Source organism: Melanerpes formicivorus, unplaced genomic scaffold (assembly GCF_026170545.1).
Source record: "Melanerpes formicivorus ecotype bairdi unplaced genomic scaffold, bMelFor1.0.p_v2 SCAF_8, whole genome shotgun sequence".
NCBI classification, from domain to species: Eukaryota; Metazoa; Chordata; class Aves; order Piciformes; family Picidae; genus Melanerpes; species Melanerpes formicivorus.
The window spans coordinates 22294403-22309822 of NW_027142360.1; the positions used below are offsets into that span (position 1 = coordinate 22294403).

Sequence of the window (15420 nt, forward strand, 5' to 3'; positions counted from 1 at the left end):
CTGAGAAAGAACTGGTAAGTTTCTGGCTGCAGGAAGTGCATGACCAAGTTTAAGTCCATTATGCTCTTTTTTCTTTGTTTCCCAATCTTCTGTATCAAGACACACACATGAACTGTAGTTTTCAAGGAAAAAGATGGTTTAGATACATTTCTGAACAATCTCCTGAAGGTACCAGGCTGAGAATCCTACTTTGTTTCAAAATCCAGGCATAATGGCTCTCTGAAAGAACAAGGACTCGGTTCTTCCTTTTATATGGATCATAAAACCCACCATTGCCCTGTCAGTAGCTGAACTCTCATGGGCAAGTGGAATTGTCTGGCAGAAGAATTAGATGCCCTTATTTGCCAGAACATTCTTAAGCATCTTCAGGGAAAAAGAAATTACATTGTTTTAAAAGATGATATTGGCTGCCCATCTCCAGCTGGAAGTGTCCATCCCAAATGCCTTAAGAAGGGAGACAGATGGCTATGTTGCACGCGTTGTTTCTTCATCCATTTGACAAGACAAAGTTTCAAGGGATGCTTGCAGCTGGCATTCTAGCACTGTCTCTGCTCTAGATACAATACACTCAACTTACTGTTTTCCCATGGAGGTACCTTTGCAGAGGACTTCTCAAATCTGGCATACTACTTCAGCCAGCTGCAGGAGTAAGTACAGCAAATCTTAAGCATACTTTCAGCTTCATAATTTTTCTTGCACATTCACATTCACTCAGCTCCATTTCAGGACTGGATTCCAATCACCAGCCTCTATAAACATTGTGCTCTAGCTGCTGAGTAGCTTGCTTTAACTTTAGTGTTGCAAGATGGCCAAATGTCAACAGCCACACATGTAGCAAAACCCTAGTACTACAAATCTGAAATATTTTCTTTGAGTTACAGCTCTTTGTTAATATTACAAAGGAAGGTGGACTTCTAAACATAAGCAAATGAAATGAAAACCTGTAGTCTGAAGACATCTCTATAACCAAGAAGGAATCTACCATTGTGTTTTCTCAACTTCTCAGACAAAGGTCCTTGAAGAAAGTAGAAAAAAGTTATAGGTGAAATATCTTCTTTGTGGTCCTCCTGAACACAGCAGGCTGCAGGTTTTCTTAGATGACACAAATGCAAAACAAAAAGGAAGACTACAGAGATGCTCCACCTGAAAAACGAAGACCTCTATCTTTTGGAATAAGAAAGCTACAGGCCTCAAATGAGATCAGCTTGCACTTCCAGAAGTATTTCTCTTTCAGTATCAAAATTAGTACTCTAAATGTAGCTCCTCCACAGGCTGACTTTTGCCTGGTGAACCAGAAAGCCACAATGCTTGTCTGCATGCTTCTTGTATATGGTGGCTGATCATTTTGCTGACTAACCCCAGACTCTCCTGATGACTCTGTATGTGTGATCAACTCTAAGCTTGTATTTTCAATTATAAAACTTATTTATGCATCCAAAAGGTGAGTATTAATCCATCCATTTGTCACTATAGGACCTTCCTGGGCAAGAATTTCTCTAAGTAATAGGACTCTGAGGAAAGGGTAGCAGAAGCTATTGAACTGGATAGATACTTGAGAATCTTTCTCAACCATTTTCTTTGGAAGCTGTTACTGGCTTCTTTAAAATCTTGTACAGCTTCAGTGAAAACTACACAAGAAACAATTGATCCTTGACATGACAGACATACTCCAGAGAATGGATTTAGCTTTCAACGAACAGAGAAGTTCTGACTGTTCTTAACTGATTCACCTCTGCAACTCCTGGCACAATCCAATATTCAATTAAATGGTTCTTGGACATTGCAATGTTTGTGTTTTTCTCATAAGGAAAACCAAGAGCTGAGAAAACTTTGCCATAAAGTTTTGGTTCAGACTCTTTTCATACTGAATATATGTGCAGATCTTAATGTACCTGATCTTAATGCTCAGAAAAATTAAGAGAAACCTTCTAAGTTAAGATCAAGAATAAAAAGCCAAACAAAACCCCCCATCCAAATCTTAGAATAATACCTTAGAGATCTTGCTTAGTGATCTCAGGTAGTGATAGGACTAGGGGGAATGGAATGAAGCTAGAGGTGGGGAGATTCAGGCTAGATGTGAGGAGGAGGTTCTTCACCATGAGAGTGGTGAAGCACTGGAATGGGTTGTCCAGGGAGGTGGTCGAGGCCCCATCCCTGGGGGTGTTTAAGAGCAGGCTGGATGAGGCTCTGTCCAGCCTGATCTAGTGTGGGGTGTCCCTGCCCATGGCAGGGGGGTTGGAACTAGATGATCCTTGTGGTCCCTTCCAACCCTGAATGAAACTATGAAAGCCCAACATGAACTACATAAATGCCTGCCATAACTCTCCCTACCCCTCTTCTCAAACTAACAGCTACATAAACATAACACCCCCTACCCCCATTTTATCTGAAGATTTGGACTCAAGATGCTAAGATTTTGGAGCAGAGACTGTTTGTATCTCACTAAGCCATCACAACTATAGCAGAAATAGTAGACTGGTTAAATACACAAAAGCAATTCAACACCTTTTTAGGGGAACTGCTCTTCCATAGTAGGCAAGACAACAGTTACATGTGTTTTAAACAAGGTGGCTAACTCAGCTTTCTTTGGCTTACCAAGTAATTTGAGAAAAACACATTAATTCTATGGGATGAGATCTATCACAGCAGCATGCCCAAATTTCATCTTGGAATGCCCTCTGTTATTTTTCTGTCCATTCTATTGCCTAAAGCTTCCCAGTATCTAAGCTAAGAGAACATGGCATAAGGACTTCAAGAATACAGCAAGCTGATCTACTTTTGAAAAAGCAGCATGGTGCTTGTGCTACCCTGTGATGAAGCAAGGAACCCAAACAGTGTGTTTGCCATAAAAAAATCTGCTCTCCTGCATTGTCTGGGGATAGCAGGAGCAGGCCACTTGCTTGGTCCAGAAAATGTGTGCAGCCATACAATAATAGAAGGACTCCATAGATGTATCATAATTACCTTGAGGTAATGAAATCTATTTTAAGGCTTGAAATAGATATGCATGTGTCTTGGTAACCTTGCCTCTACAATTCTGGTTGAGGAAGGTGGCACTAACAATTATGAAATGGGACAAGACAGGCTGTGGGAGAGAACAGCAGTTTCTTTGTGTCTGAAGCAGTATCTCCTAATCCTTTCCACACCGCTTGCTTGGAAATGATACATGTCCATATTCTGACCACCCTAGAAGGTATTCTTGAATATAAGCCTGCAAAACATCTTCAACATGTCTTAAGATGGGCATCAAGAGACTATATAGGTGTGATTAATTTTGCTGTCTCGAAGTCCTACAGACAGAAGAATGGTCAGAATGCTGTACAGAAGCACATAAGACTCTGCTAAGAACCGAACCCTAAAAAATAACAGAACATTTGGCACCAAAGAGTGATCTGGAAGCAACTATTTTCTTCATCAGTCTTTCCTTCCCTTATAAAAGTCTCAGTTCCCAGAAAGATAATCAATAACCAGGCCAGGCATAAAGGCAGTCTCATCAAATATTAAGTCAAAATGCTCAGATTCTTGCATCACCATCCTGTTCAGGCAACACCTCTCTGAGGTTCCATAGGAAGGGCTTTAATTTCTCACAAAGATCCATCATACTGCAAACATCACAATCTTTCAGGTTATCCAAGCAGTGAAAGGAAGATGAAGCAGACAGCTTGAGTAGTCAAACACGTTCTCAGCATCTGTGAGGCCTGGAGATTCCTGAGTTTCCATATGCCGAGAGCAGAACTTCACTAGCAAGCACGCACCAGTCTGTAACATCAGAGAAGTACTGAAACCGAAAGAGAGAACAAACCCAGACATCTAGGGGATGAGAATGGTGTAGCAACAACTTCTTTGTGCAACAACTGGAGATCCAGGGCAAGGACAATATCCATGGAAAAAAGCTTCAGCTAGTCAGCAGGTGTCCTGCTTTTGCTGGGACAGAATCATAAGCCAGCCGGTAGGAGTTTTGAGTCAGCCAGGGCAGCTGACCTGAGCTGGCTCACAGGTGTATCCCATACCATACATGTCAGGTTCAGTAGAATGGGCGAAGTTTGCCGAGAAGAGGGCAGCCTCTTGCTTGGGCTCTTCCTGAGGACTGCTTTCCAATTGAATGTGACTGTGCTATCTTCACTAGGTAGAATATAACTTTACATACTTTCAACTGGCATTGGAATTAGTTTTGTTGTTTCATGAAATCCGTTTCCATTTCAACCTTCATTTTCCCTGATTGCCCTTCTTGGCTGGGGAGGGGTCATTGGGTGACAAACTACTAGTCACCTGGACTGTTCTTCCAACTAGCTACTTCCAATTATGTTACTCTTTTAAGCCAGCGATCCATCTCTGAAACAGGCAAGTGATTTGATACACAATAATGAGGGTGATTCATGAAATGAAACACCTGTTTGATATATAACAAGGTAACAAGCTGTTTGTCAGAATATGACAATCCACTTGTGAATCTTAAATAGGAAGACTGAAAGCCAGTTGTAAGTCACCCTCAACCTGAAAATGCCTTAAATCAAAACCATCTCTACACCTTGAACTGTATTGCAAATCAAGAAGCAATTCTTTTAGCAAGCTGTAAAACTTACTAAGTATCTGCTCAGTTTGGCATCCACAGAAACATTCTCACTCCCACAGCTGGGACACAGGTGTAAGGGTTTAGTGAAATCTCATGACATTTTATCCATGCCACAATGCATTTGCATTTAATTATTTGACCAGTCATATGGCACAGGATAATTGCCAGAGAGGTCTAGTATGCCATTACATGCATTTGGCCCTTTGTGTTAAGAGATAGCCTGCAATTGTAGAATTATATCTGGTCATTGTGGTTTTGGGTAGATTTAAATCTGCTTCTGATAAAGTTTGAAAGCGTTAGACTCCACGTTGTAACATAATGGTATTGTGGGCTTGGGTTCACAGTATTAGCTCAGGTTTACAGTGCTTGTTGTCTGCATAAGTGCTGAAGCCACTCTGGACAAGCCTTCTTGATGATTCAGACAGCAGTGCTGGAAACCCAAATGGTTTCTTCTCAAAACCTGAATAATTGCAAGCTGACACTATTATTCAGAACCAATTGAAGACAGAAGTTTGGGTGTAGATACTAGCATGTCTTGGGTTTGGGTTTTTTTTGACCAGACAATGAATCTTGATAATTTCCATCTTGCTTCCACAGTGAGTTAATTCTCAAAGAGAAGGCTGCCACTAAGAGTATCATGGCCTTTTCCAAATGATGGTGAAGCTGGAGCAGTACCACAGCAATCCTTCAGTGTGTGAAGAAAAATATCCTGTCACAAATTTTCAAACTGCTACATCCTACATCTGAACCAAATCATTAATTAGCACAGAAAGTTTCTTTTCCATTTTACCTTAACTTGATGATCGCCAAAATGTTTCCATCTTCATCAAAGATAAGTTAGCAGCAAACAGGGACTAATAAACCAGGGATGTATGTTGCTTTCATTAACAGGCTTAAGATTAAAACAAACAAACCCCAACCAACCCCAAACCCCATGAACCAAATTAAAACAACCCAAACCAAATTGTGTTTAGAGATTAAAAACTGTTCAGATTTTGCATGCAAGCAAACTTTTAAATCATTGTACAGTTTTGTGCTGAGATATTTTCCCCAGGACATTTCCTAGTTCTTCAACACTGTAAAAAAACCCCAAGTTCCTATGGACAACAGGACTGTAACCTGTACTGACGCAGAGTTCATATCATATGAACAAAGTAGATTACCAGAGACAAACGTACGACTTCCTCACTCTTTCTTTGTATTCAACAGAATTTTGGCCCCTGTACATTAACTTTCGACTTGGGACTTCACTTTTTACGTTCTACAACCCTTATTTAATTCCAGGGTAAGGTTTCCTGTTAAACAGGTATGTTCTGTAATAGATGGTTTCTTAATGTACAACTTCAGATTTTGCTGTACAGTAGTAGACTGATTTGGTTTCACTAAGCAAATGACCCAGATGACTCTGTAAATGATCCAGATGACACTGTAAGAGTCCATCTTTCTAGCCTCTGGAAGTTAACAGAAGTAACTGCTTTGCAATGCCCATCGTAAAGTAACTTTACTTGGCCTATGCTTCTGACCCCTCTCCCCTTCAAAAGTTTTAAGAAGCTTTAAAATCAATTTAATTTTTTGTTGTTACAGGCTTGGAAGAGGGGTGAGGGGAGTTGTTTGGTTTTTAATCAAAAGATTGTACCAACGCATAATTGCGTTATACGCATCAGGCATTGACACCAAGGAATGTTGTTCTAAACCAAATCATATTAAGATTTACATCTTTTTTTTTTTTTTTTAAAGTAGAGGTTTATTTCTAGGAAACCACCTCAGCATTAATTCAAATACTATTTTTTCATGTTCACTGTATCACTCAGTTGTCCCTCCACTGTGTGTCACCACGACTGATGCAAGGTTAAATAATCATATAGATTATCCTGCTTGACCTTTTTAAATGAGTTTTTATGATCTTGTGGAAATTTTCTTCTATTTTAAGATGCTGGGAGGGACACTTCTGAAAAAAAATATTGTCAGCCAATTACTTTAGAACCCCTGAGCACAGATTATGAATACCTGCCATTATAGCCTTCGTTAAGAAATGCCTGTTATGGACTCTTTGGTACTTTCCTTGCAACTTCTAGATGTTAAATACTTAATTAATCTGCCAGATAGTATAATAAATATACTTCTATCTAAAAAAACACCCCAAACATTTACTGTCATCTTCTATCTTTTCTCTATGAATCACGTTATCCTTGTCACCTACGTTTGTTAGAATGATTTCTCAATTTTTAACAATCTCACCTTTGTTATCCATTGCTTTACTACTCAAAGCTTTCTCTAAGAAACACTTTGTTTCTTTTTATCAATTTTCTACATTTTTAATGCCCCACTCGATGCCATTGGAGAAGTGTCCTTGAACTTACACTTTAAAAGAAAAGGAGGGAGGGGGCCTGTATTGCTTCCTTCACATTACACTGAAAGCAAGACTCATTTTCACTGATTTTTTCCCTTAATGGACAACCTTTGTAGTTGTTACCTGTGAATTCTAGGGTAATTTATTTGAGGTAATCCACCACGCACCTACTTAGATACTTTCTCACATGCACACGCCCATACACACACCATTTTGTATTTGTTTTTATTCTAGACATGATTATAAACAGACTTCTAAATGACAAGCAAAACTGTGTCCTACATAAAATGTTATCACTAAAAAAAAAACTTATTCAAGGTTTCCAATTAAATGAGATACATATCAAAGAAGGGCTCATTTGGCCCAGGTTGTTATCATGCAGCATTTCACTTTGCCATGACAACAGAGAGGTATACCTTTCTCTACCACTGTTCAATTTCCTCCTCCTCAATATCAACCAGTTCTAGTTTACACCATCTCAGGTGGCCTTAATTCCTAGTCCATTTGAGTATGGCTCCAATACCTTTAGACTCTGTCACCATCTGTGGTAGCTGTCCTTTTCCTTAAAGGCACAGCCTAAAACTGTCACACCATTATTAAGCTCAAATAATCTACTTGCCTATTTTACCCTTCTACCTTTTAACTTTTCTTCTCTTTGATTAATCCCATTCTTCCTTCAGACAGACCAGGCCCATCTACTGCCAGTACCACATCCCCATCTTGAGGTGCCGTCTGCCTTTAAGCGACCATGTTTTCCTTGGCCTGTTCACGCATCTACAATAACCATTTTCTCTAGCTCAGAGACTTGCCAGAATGAGTAACTTTCTTTTGCTATCTCCCTTTTCCAGTATCCCACACTGTCACAATGTTTTTCCTTGTAAAACAGAAACAAAACAAATGCATTTGTACAGAACTAGCGCATCTGCCCCATGCAGTCATTTCATGCACTGCATGCATAACCACAACACATTATGTAATTAGCAATACTGTTGTTTTGTTAAAGTTTGCTGCTTTAAAGCAAGCTTATTGTCTTCTGAAGGGGGTTGATCAGAGAAATTCATAGTCTCATCTCTTTCCTTACCTAGACACAAACCTTTTTCAAATTTACAAATATGCACTTGAGAATGTGTATTTACACTAAAAGGTACATGAACAACAGTTCAGTGTCCAAGACTTTGTCATCTCAAAAAGAAGATAATTCAAACTACAGCCAGGGTTATGAAGTTTCTTCATAATGCTATGAAATAATTAAATAAAACCAAAACAAAACAGAAAAACCCAAACAAACCCAAAACAACCTTCTTAATTCTTCACCCTTTTCAGGGGTAAGCTCACAGTACTGTTTAGCCTCCATGTACATCAACTAGTGTCACTGTAGAGGGAATAAACCCACAGCTCAGTAGCAAAACAGCAGAGGTTTGAACTAGATATTCAAATTTCGAGTAAATTTGAAGTCTCCAGTTTTACTTAAGTAAATATTTTGTAATTATTGTTAAAGTTTCCTGTAACAACAGCAACCCAAAAATAATTACAGCAAGAACAAATGACTTGTGGGCTTCCCAGAAAATGCCTCATATTTAAATATCATTCCTGGCATTATGCCAAAGTGGGGGGATGGGCAACTTCAAAGGCCTCTTAAACATTAATGCAGAAAATGAGTTGCTTCTCTTACCTGGCACGTGCAAAATGAGCTTCCTCCTCTGAGCAAGCCACTGACATGTAGCTCATTTGCATAAATATCAGGAGCTACAAGTAGACTTCCAAGTCAGCCATCTTGATACTAAGATCTTGCTTTGTTTACATAGCAGCATGAATACTATTTTCTAGCCAGCGTGAGCTGTGCTGTTGTACCTCCCGGCTAGTAGCCTGTATCTGCTTGTTAAAGCCTGCTGGAACTCCCACTTCTCCACACAAGTGGCTGAATGTGTCAGGAGTGCTCTTGCAGCTCACCGAGCATGCCACAGCCACAGCCTTCAAGGCAACGTTGCAACTGCAAGTGCCTCCAGACGGACTCTGTACTGCCTTCCAAGCTGCCAACTATTAGCACTGCAGCAACTATGTGCAGTTAAGTACCTCCCACATACCACACAGTAGTACCAACACGCACAAATTTATTACAGCACAGCATAAGGGAGCACACTAAAAAGACACAAAGCTGAAATTCTCACAGTATTTTCACTTGCTAGCAATCAAATTGCACCTATGTTCCTTTGTACATCTTTACATGTTAATCAGCGCAGCTCTTTCTGTCCAGAAAGCGGAGTGCTCCTGCAATCCGTGCACAGAGAAGTCCATGACACATGTTAGCTGCTGCTGATGCAGAGCCAGACTGCAGTTACAGCTAGCTGGCGCCAGTAAAAATTTACATAAAGGGGCCTCATTTCAAGACGAAACTGCAGCAAGATATTGCTGAGCACAGCCTCCCCCTGCCCCCATGAGACTACGGGTTCTAGAATAGGGTCTAGTTATTTGCTTACTAATAATCCAGAGTCACAGCAGATGTCAAGTACTGCTCCTGCTGTTTGTACAAATGAAAACTGACAATAGTCTCTGTGAAAGAAATTCCACTTTGAAGCCTGTTCTGAGTAGGATGTTACACCCTGCACTGCTCACAACAATTCTGGTGGGTGCTCTGTAGTAATTCAAATACCCATTTTTTGGTGTTACATTCATTGCTCAGCAACCACCTTTTCTTAAACTGTTTAGCAACCAGCTTTTAAACTTGTAGTTGTAATATTTCACAGCCTACCACTAAGAATCAGCTCCCAGTAGGGCAGATCCGTTTTTAAACTAATGCCTCACCGTTAAACTTGCTGTTGCCACTTCACATTTAGTATTTCTTCATTAGGCAGATGAAGAATAAAAATCCCCCATCCAGAGCTGTGGTTTTTACTTTTTCAAGTACCTATAAGGTACAGTGGACAGGCAAAGGTAGAATTTCAGCCTTGCTCTGACTTCAAATAGTTTATTTCCTAATTTTTCTTTCCAGTCAGAGTCAGTTACATTAACAATTAGATTATTCAAATGCTTATTCTAAATCACTGTAATTTGGGGGGGGGGGGGGGGGATGCTAGGCTTTGGTGACTGTTAAGAGTGTGCATGTAAATGATGAATCATTTACCAATAACCATTTCCCACTCCTTTTCTGCCTTCTAAGAAACATCTTTAAGAAGGCGAAACAACTATTTATTACATTAACTATAAACATGGATTTGTAAACCCATAAATAACATCAAGTTAAGCCCACATTAACGTCTAGGTAGCTACACATTTAGGCACACTGCTGTAATTGCAAACTAGCACCGTTTAGTTGAAAAAGAAAGTGATAGACAGTGAGGCTTGTCATTCCAGCAAGGGAGAAAAGGAGAGTGCCCCAGGATGTGAAGAGCCTGCTTTTCACCACGGGCCTCTTCTAGCTCCCTGCATTGTTCCTCTTTAGAATGCTACCAGTGTCAAGGTTATAGATAGTCAAATTACTCTATGTCCCCTTTTCCACTGTGAATGTATGGTCAGTTCTAGGCTATCTGAACACAACACAAATTGCTCATCTGTAGTATTAAAAAAGATACCTATTTTGGGTCTGAAAGTATTTACTAATGCACAATACTTAATTGGTTGTAACAACGTATGCTCAGCTATTGTATCCAAAGTGATGTGTAAGGGAAAAGTATTCATGTTTCCAGAACGACTGTCACACGATGATTGACATCCATCAGCTATACAAATGATCTGACGTTGCTCATTCATGTGTATTTCTTTATCTTACTTTCAGGCAGATCTGTGTATGTTAGCACATTTAAGCACTAAGCAGAACACAACTTTCAGTGACGCTGCTGCCATATGCAGAATTAATCATCGGATGAACAGCCTCCTATCCTAAAAATTAAGGGCACCAATGCTGCTTTAAGAAAAGCAAATTAAAACCAACCAAACAAAAACAACAACAAAACTCCCGACACAAACAAACAAGAAGAAAGGAAAAAAACCCACCAAAACCACAAACCCTTTTGTTTCCCACATACAGCCCAGTCCTCCAGTTGTCCTCCTCCACCTCTTCCCCCCACGCCCTCCCCAGTCCCTGGTTTACACCCTGGTGCACAAATGCCAGAATAATAGTATGACTCTCACCACAGTAAAACAGATACTGCAAAATAAGAGCCTTTACTTGGAGCATTTTCTATTCTGGGCTCCAGCCCGCTCAGGGCAGTCCCAGCCAGAGCTTGCCGGCAGCCCCAAGGGCGAGCTCTCCATCTGCCGTCTGGGGGCGGCCCCACCCCGCTTCCAGAACGTTCCGGCACAGTCACCCCACTCCCTCGGCTGAGCCCTCCCTCTCTCCAGCTTCCTGCGTCTTGCACCGCTAGCTATGATAACGCTTGTTTTCAAACGCCAAACGTTTGTACGGTGAGGAGGATTAATAGGTTCAGCAGTTAGAAACGCCCCGGCGCAGTTAGACAGGGCACAGGGGGCTGCCTCTGAGCTGGAGGCCAGCTGAGCTGGTGGGCTTGGTGATCCCCGACCAAGGGCAGCACCGCCTGCCTGACAGGTACAGAGAGAGCCAAACCCCCCTTCAGAACTGCCATGGGGAACGCCGCAGCTGCTTCCAAAAGGGGGTTTCAGGTGGTGTTTCTTTTTGTTTGGGTTTGTGGTTTTTGAGCTGTTTTAGTTTTTTTTTTTTTGTTTTGCCTTTTTTTTGAGGGGGGAAAGTGAGGAGTAGGCGTGTAGGGGGTGGAGTTGGTGTCGGTTTTTGTTTGTAGGGGGGTAGGTGTGTGGGTGTCGGTTTGGAGGGGGTCTGTGGTTGGTTGGTTTGCCTCCCCCCCCCCCCCCCCTTTTTTTTTTTCCTTTTAAATGCCATAGTCTAACTTAGGCAAATAAACAATGGCATACTCAATCATAATCTCTGGTGATTGCAACTGCAGAAAAACCCCAAAATGCCTGCCTGCCTTTCCCACGTTTAGCATGCAGCCAGTGGAAACACTCGAGAGCTTTTACACCCTTGCCATCTCAAAACCAGTTAACATGACTCTTCAACACGCACACCATCTTCTAGACTCTCATCAGAAGCAACACTACAGAGCAGTCAAAAGTAACAAGGTCAGCTGTGTTCCAAATTATGTATATGGTTTCAGTTCATGCATAGTAAAGACAACATCGTCAAATTTTAAATGTCAGCTATTAATCTCAGAACAGAAAGGTACAGAAAGCATTTAATTGACCAAGTTTATCTAAAAAAAAAAAACCCCAACAACACACCATGATGACATCTGTCACTAGTAGCTTAATCTAAAAACAACTAACCAATCATCACAGAACAAAAGAAAATTAAAGACTGTCAACATACACAGAATCCAGAAAACCCCGTCCCTGCTGACTTCTCATCTTCAAAGCATCAAACAGACCAAATTATTCATCTAAGAGTCAATCAGAAGTTTGGTAGTTCCCAGTTTTTTCTCACATTGGTCTTTGAAAGGCACAGAAAAATCACGTTCATTTATAAAGCAGACAACTGTCCATCCATCCATTATCTTAGTGTGGTTTATTTCAAGGTATTTTACAGCAGAAGCTTATACCAACAGCAGGAGCAGGGAGGGCAGGAAAGGGAAAGGGGGTGGGGGGAGGTGCAACACTAGTTGTATCTGCTCTTCTACTGAAGAAAAGCAGTGCCAAAAGTATCTTAAATGGGTAGCTCCCAGGCAGTACCAGAATCTAGTATTACACTCCCTTTCCTTTAGAAAGGGAAAATAGTTTGGCTCCTTAGCAACTTTATTAAAAGCACATTTTGCTGATTAAATTTACACAAAGAATTTTGTCATTTATGAAACAAATGCTGCAAAGCTGATGTATCTTAACCTGCTAATCAAGATGCTGTAGATAAAAACAAATTAACATTTACCTTACTTTTGAAGGCATTACATTCTTGAGAAAAACATAATAAAGTTTACACTTAAAGGTCCAATTTAACTCTTGGATAATATTTGTAATCTCATTAAGTACTTAAAAAATTCAAACTAGTTCTAAAGTGCTTGGTAGCCATTTCTTCCTAGTGCCTAAAGAATCAAACAAGTCAGCTGTTTGAAAATGATTTGCATGCGTTGAACTATGTTGCGTTAATTTGGCAATCCGTTCCATTTTGTTTTGAATCCTGCCTGAAATCGTTTGCTCCCCTAATAGCAACCAAAATAGAAGATGCAGCTGTGCAAACTGAGACAATTCTGAATTTTAAGAGGATTGCAAAAAAATAATCAAGCCATGTTAGAATGGTTCCAAGCAAGTATGATTTAGTAATGAAAAGCTACCCAAATAGTTGAAGCACAAAAGAAAATAGAGTAGAATAATTTTCTTATAATCAAATACACCATTTGCAACCCCCCCAAACAAAAAAAATCCACCACAACAAGCAAAAACCAAACAAAAAACCCACCCAAAACACAAAAACCACCACAACAACAAAACCCCAAACAAACAACCCCAAAAAAACCAAAGCCAAAAGCCACAAACAAACAAAACCCCCTAAAAGTGAATCTATTTACTCCTTCAGAATAAGCTATTGTTGGGTATTTCTCATTGAAAGTCATGTGTATTTGAGACTGCCATCCTATTAGCAGTTTATTTCTGAATGCCTGTCCTGCCAGTTTACCTAACAGCAGTACAAAGCTAATTGTTCTAGAACGCAGCAGGTTTCAGAAGCGGAGAAAATGCAGACACGAGAACATTAAGCAGAGTCTGACAATGCATGTCACATTAAAACTGTGTAACAACCAATTCAGTTGAAATTGTTAATTCATTATGCACAACTATTTCTAATTCAAATCATGGGCACCTAATTTATGTATTTAATCATAGCCTTTTTTTGTTTTTGAGGCATCCACTGCACCGCCTTGTTCCCATGCAGATCAATCTTGTGTTTAGTTTTCTTTTTCTCCACTAAAGAACAAATAATTACATGATGAGAGGGAAGAGAAGAGATCATTCTGTCAGCTACTAGTACTACTTGTACAGCATACTTGGACTTCTGGAAACTGGTATTTTTTTCCCATATGCAACACAGGTTTTAAAACCTACCATACTTTATGTATTCCAACACTCACTTCAGGAAAGAAAAAAGAAAAGCAACCAACCACAAAAAAACCCAAACCAACCAAACCTTAAAGCACACCACCCACCCAGCTCATACAATGAAAGGCTACAGCTGCCTGCTGGACCAGTCACCTTGTACAGCACTTCCATGAATGATACTGTTTTCAAAACAACCAGATGAAGAGCAAAGTAAACCAAAAGGAAAAACACTGAGACATGAACTCTCCTCTGAACTCTGTCTATTTCTCTGGGCCTCTTCTGAAAAATGGGAATAATCTTGCTTAGCTCTCAGGAAAAACCATAAGCAACAAAAGGCACAAAAAGGACTGTGTGAATGATGCACTGTGAACATACAATATTTTACTCTTAACACAGTACAGGTGGAGGACCACTCCTTAAGGGTGAATGTCAAAAAGTACTCTAATTTTTCTTCTTTTCCTGATCCCAAAGGAGGAGGTTAGCAAAAGAAACCCCAAACCAACAGAATCAATAGTACTTGACAATTTTTGTATGCTTGCTGTTTTATGACATTTTCATATGCTCTTTAAAAAAAAACCCCAAACAACCCAAAACAAAAAGACAAGAACAAAACCACCACAGGATGTGTATGGTAAAGTATGTTTTAGACAAAACTCCTCTTTGATGATTACAAAGTTGTTGAGTACAGCGACCTCATTGTAAAGAATCAATTGTTTCTGCTGACTTTGAACAAGAGTTATTAACATCTGGAATCAACAACCATAACTGAGTAACTGCCCCCTCCCCCCCAAACCTCAGTCATCATTTATAAACCCAAGGTCTGGAAGAAAACCAGAAAGATTGTTTGGGGGACAGGAAGTAGGAAATCTTACAACATGCATAATCCCCATTCATTAGATGAGGTGATCAGAGGACAAAGCTTCATATGCATTCAGGTAGAATTTGTTGTCTGAGTTTTCAGCCATTTTAAAGTGCCCAAATGTTCTCAGGATCTTAACTACCTCACACAATTGAGACAACCCGCTATGAAATAAAATCCACATTAAATTCACTAAACAAAACTTCACCAGTAATGAAACAACTACCAAGCTGCTGGCATGTCGTCATCACCTGTGACCACGTACTTTGCATTATTCCTGTCACTTATCTTTTATCCTAAATAGACAAAGTCTATGACCACTTACTTACAAATTTATAGTTAGCTGAATGCAGCAATCAACCAGAGCTGAAAATCCTGTGATCTACTGGTAGGTTTTTGTTTGGTTTTTATTCATATCAAATGCACATTTAGGTATGCATGGAGAAACCACATCTCCTGAGAACGTGATATACACCACCTGACAAGAATACTTAGTTCCTTCATAAATGGAGCATTTTCATTAACTGTAGAAGATAATTTATGGAAATTCAGTTAAAAATTAATTTAATCAAGTGCTTTGTTACA

The 15420-nt window shown here is 40.0% G+C and overlaps 1 protein-coding gene across 7 annotated transcripts in view; it reads right to left on the reverse strand.

The window, feature by feature from the left end:
* ATF7IP (activating transcription factor 7 interacting protein) overlaps positions 1-15420 on the reverse strand; it is a 70002-nt gene that overhangs the window by 42423 nt on the left and 12159 nt on the right. For 2 of the 7 annotated variants that reach the window (XM_068142624.1, XM_068142623.1), the window contains exon 1: positions 11089-12689. The exons of 2 other annotated variants lie outside the window; for them this stretch is intronic. In XM_068142624.1, the coding sequence (XP_067998725.1) occupies positions 11089-11174 (86 nt within the window). In that variant the 5' untranslated portion in view covers positions 11175-12689. Of the gene's footprint in view, positions 1-8595; positions 8921-11051; positions 12713-15420 lie in introns of those variants that run through there. 3 more of the 7 variants (XM_068142617.1, XM_068142622.1, XM_068142618.1) reach the window with 3 other exon arrangements.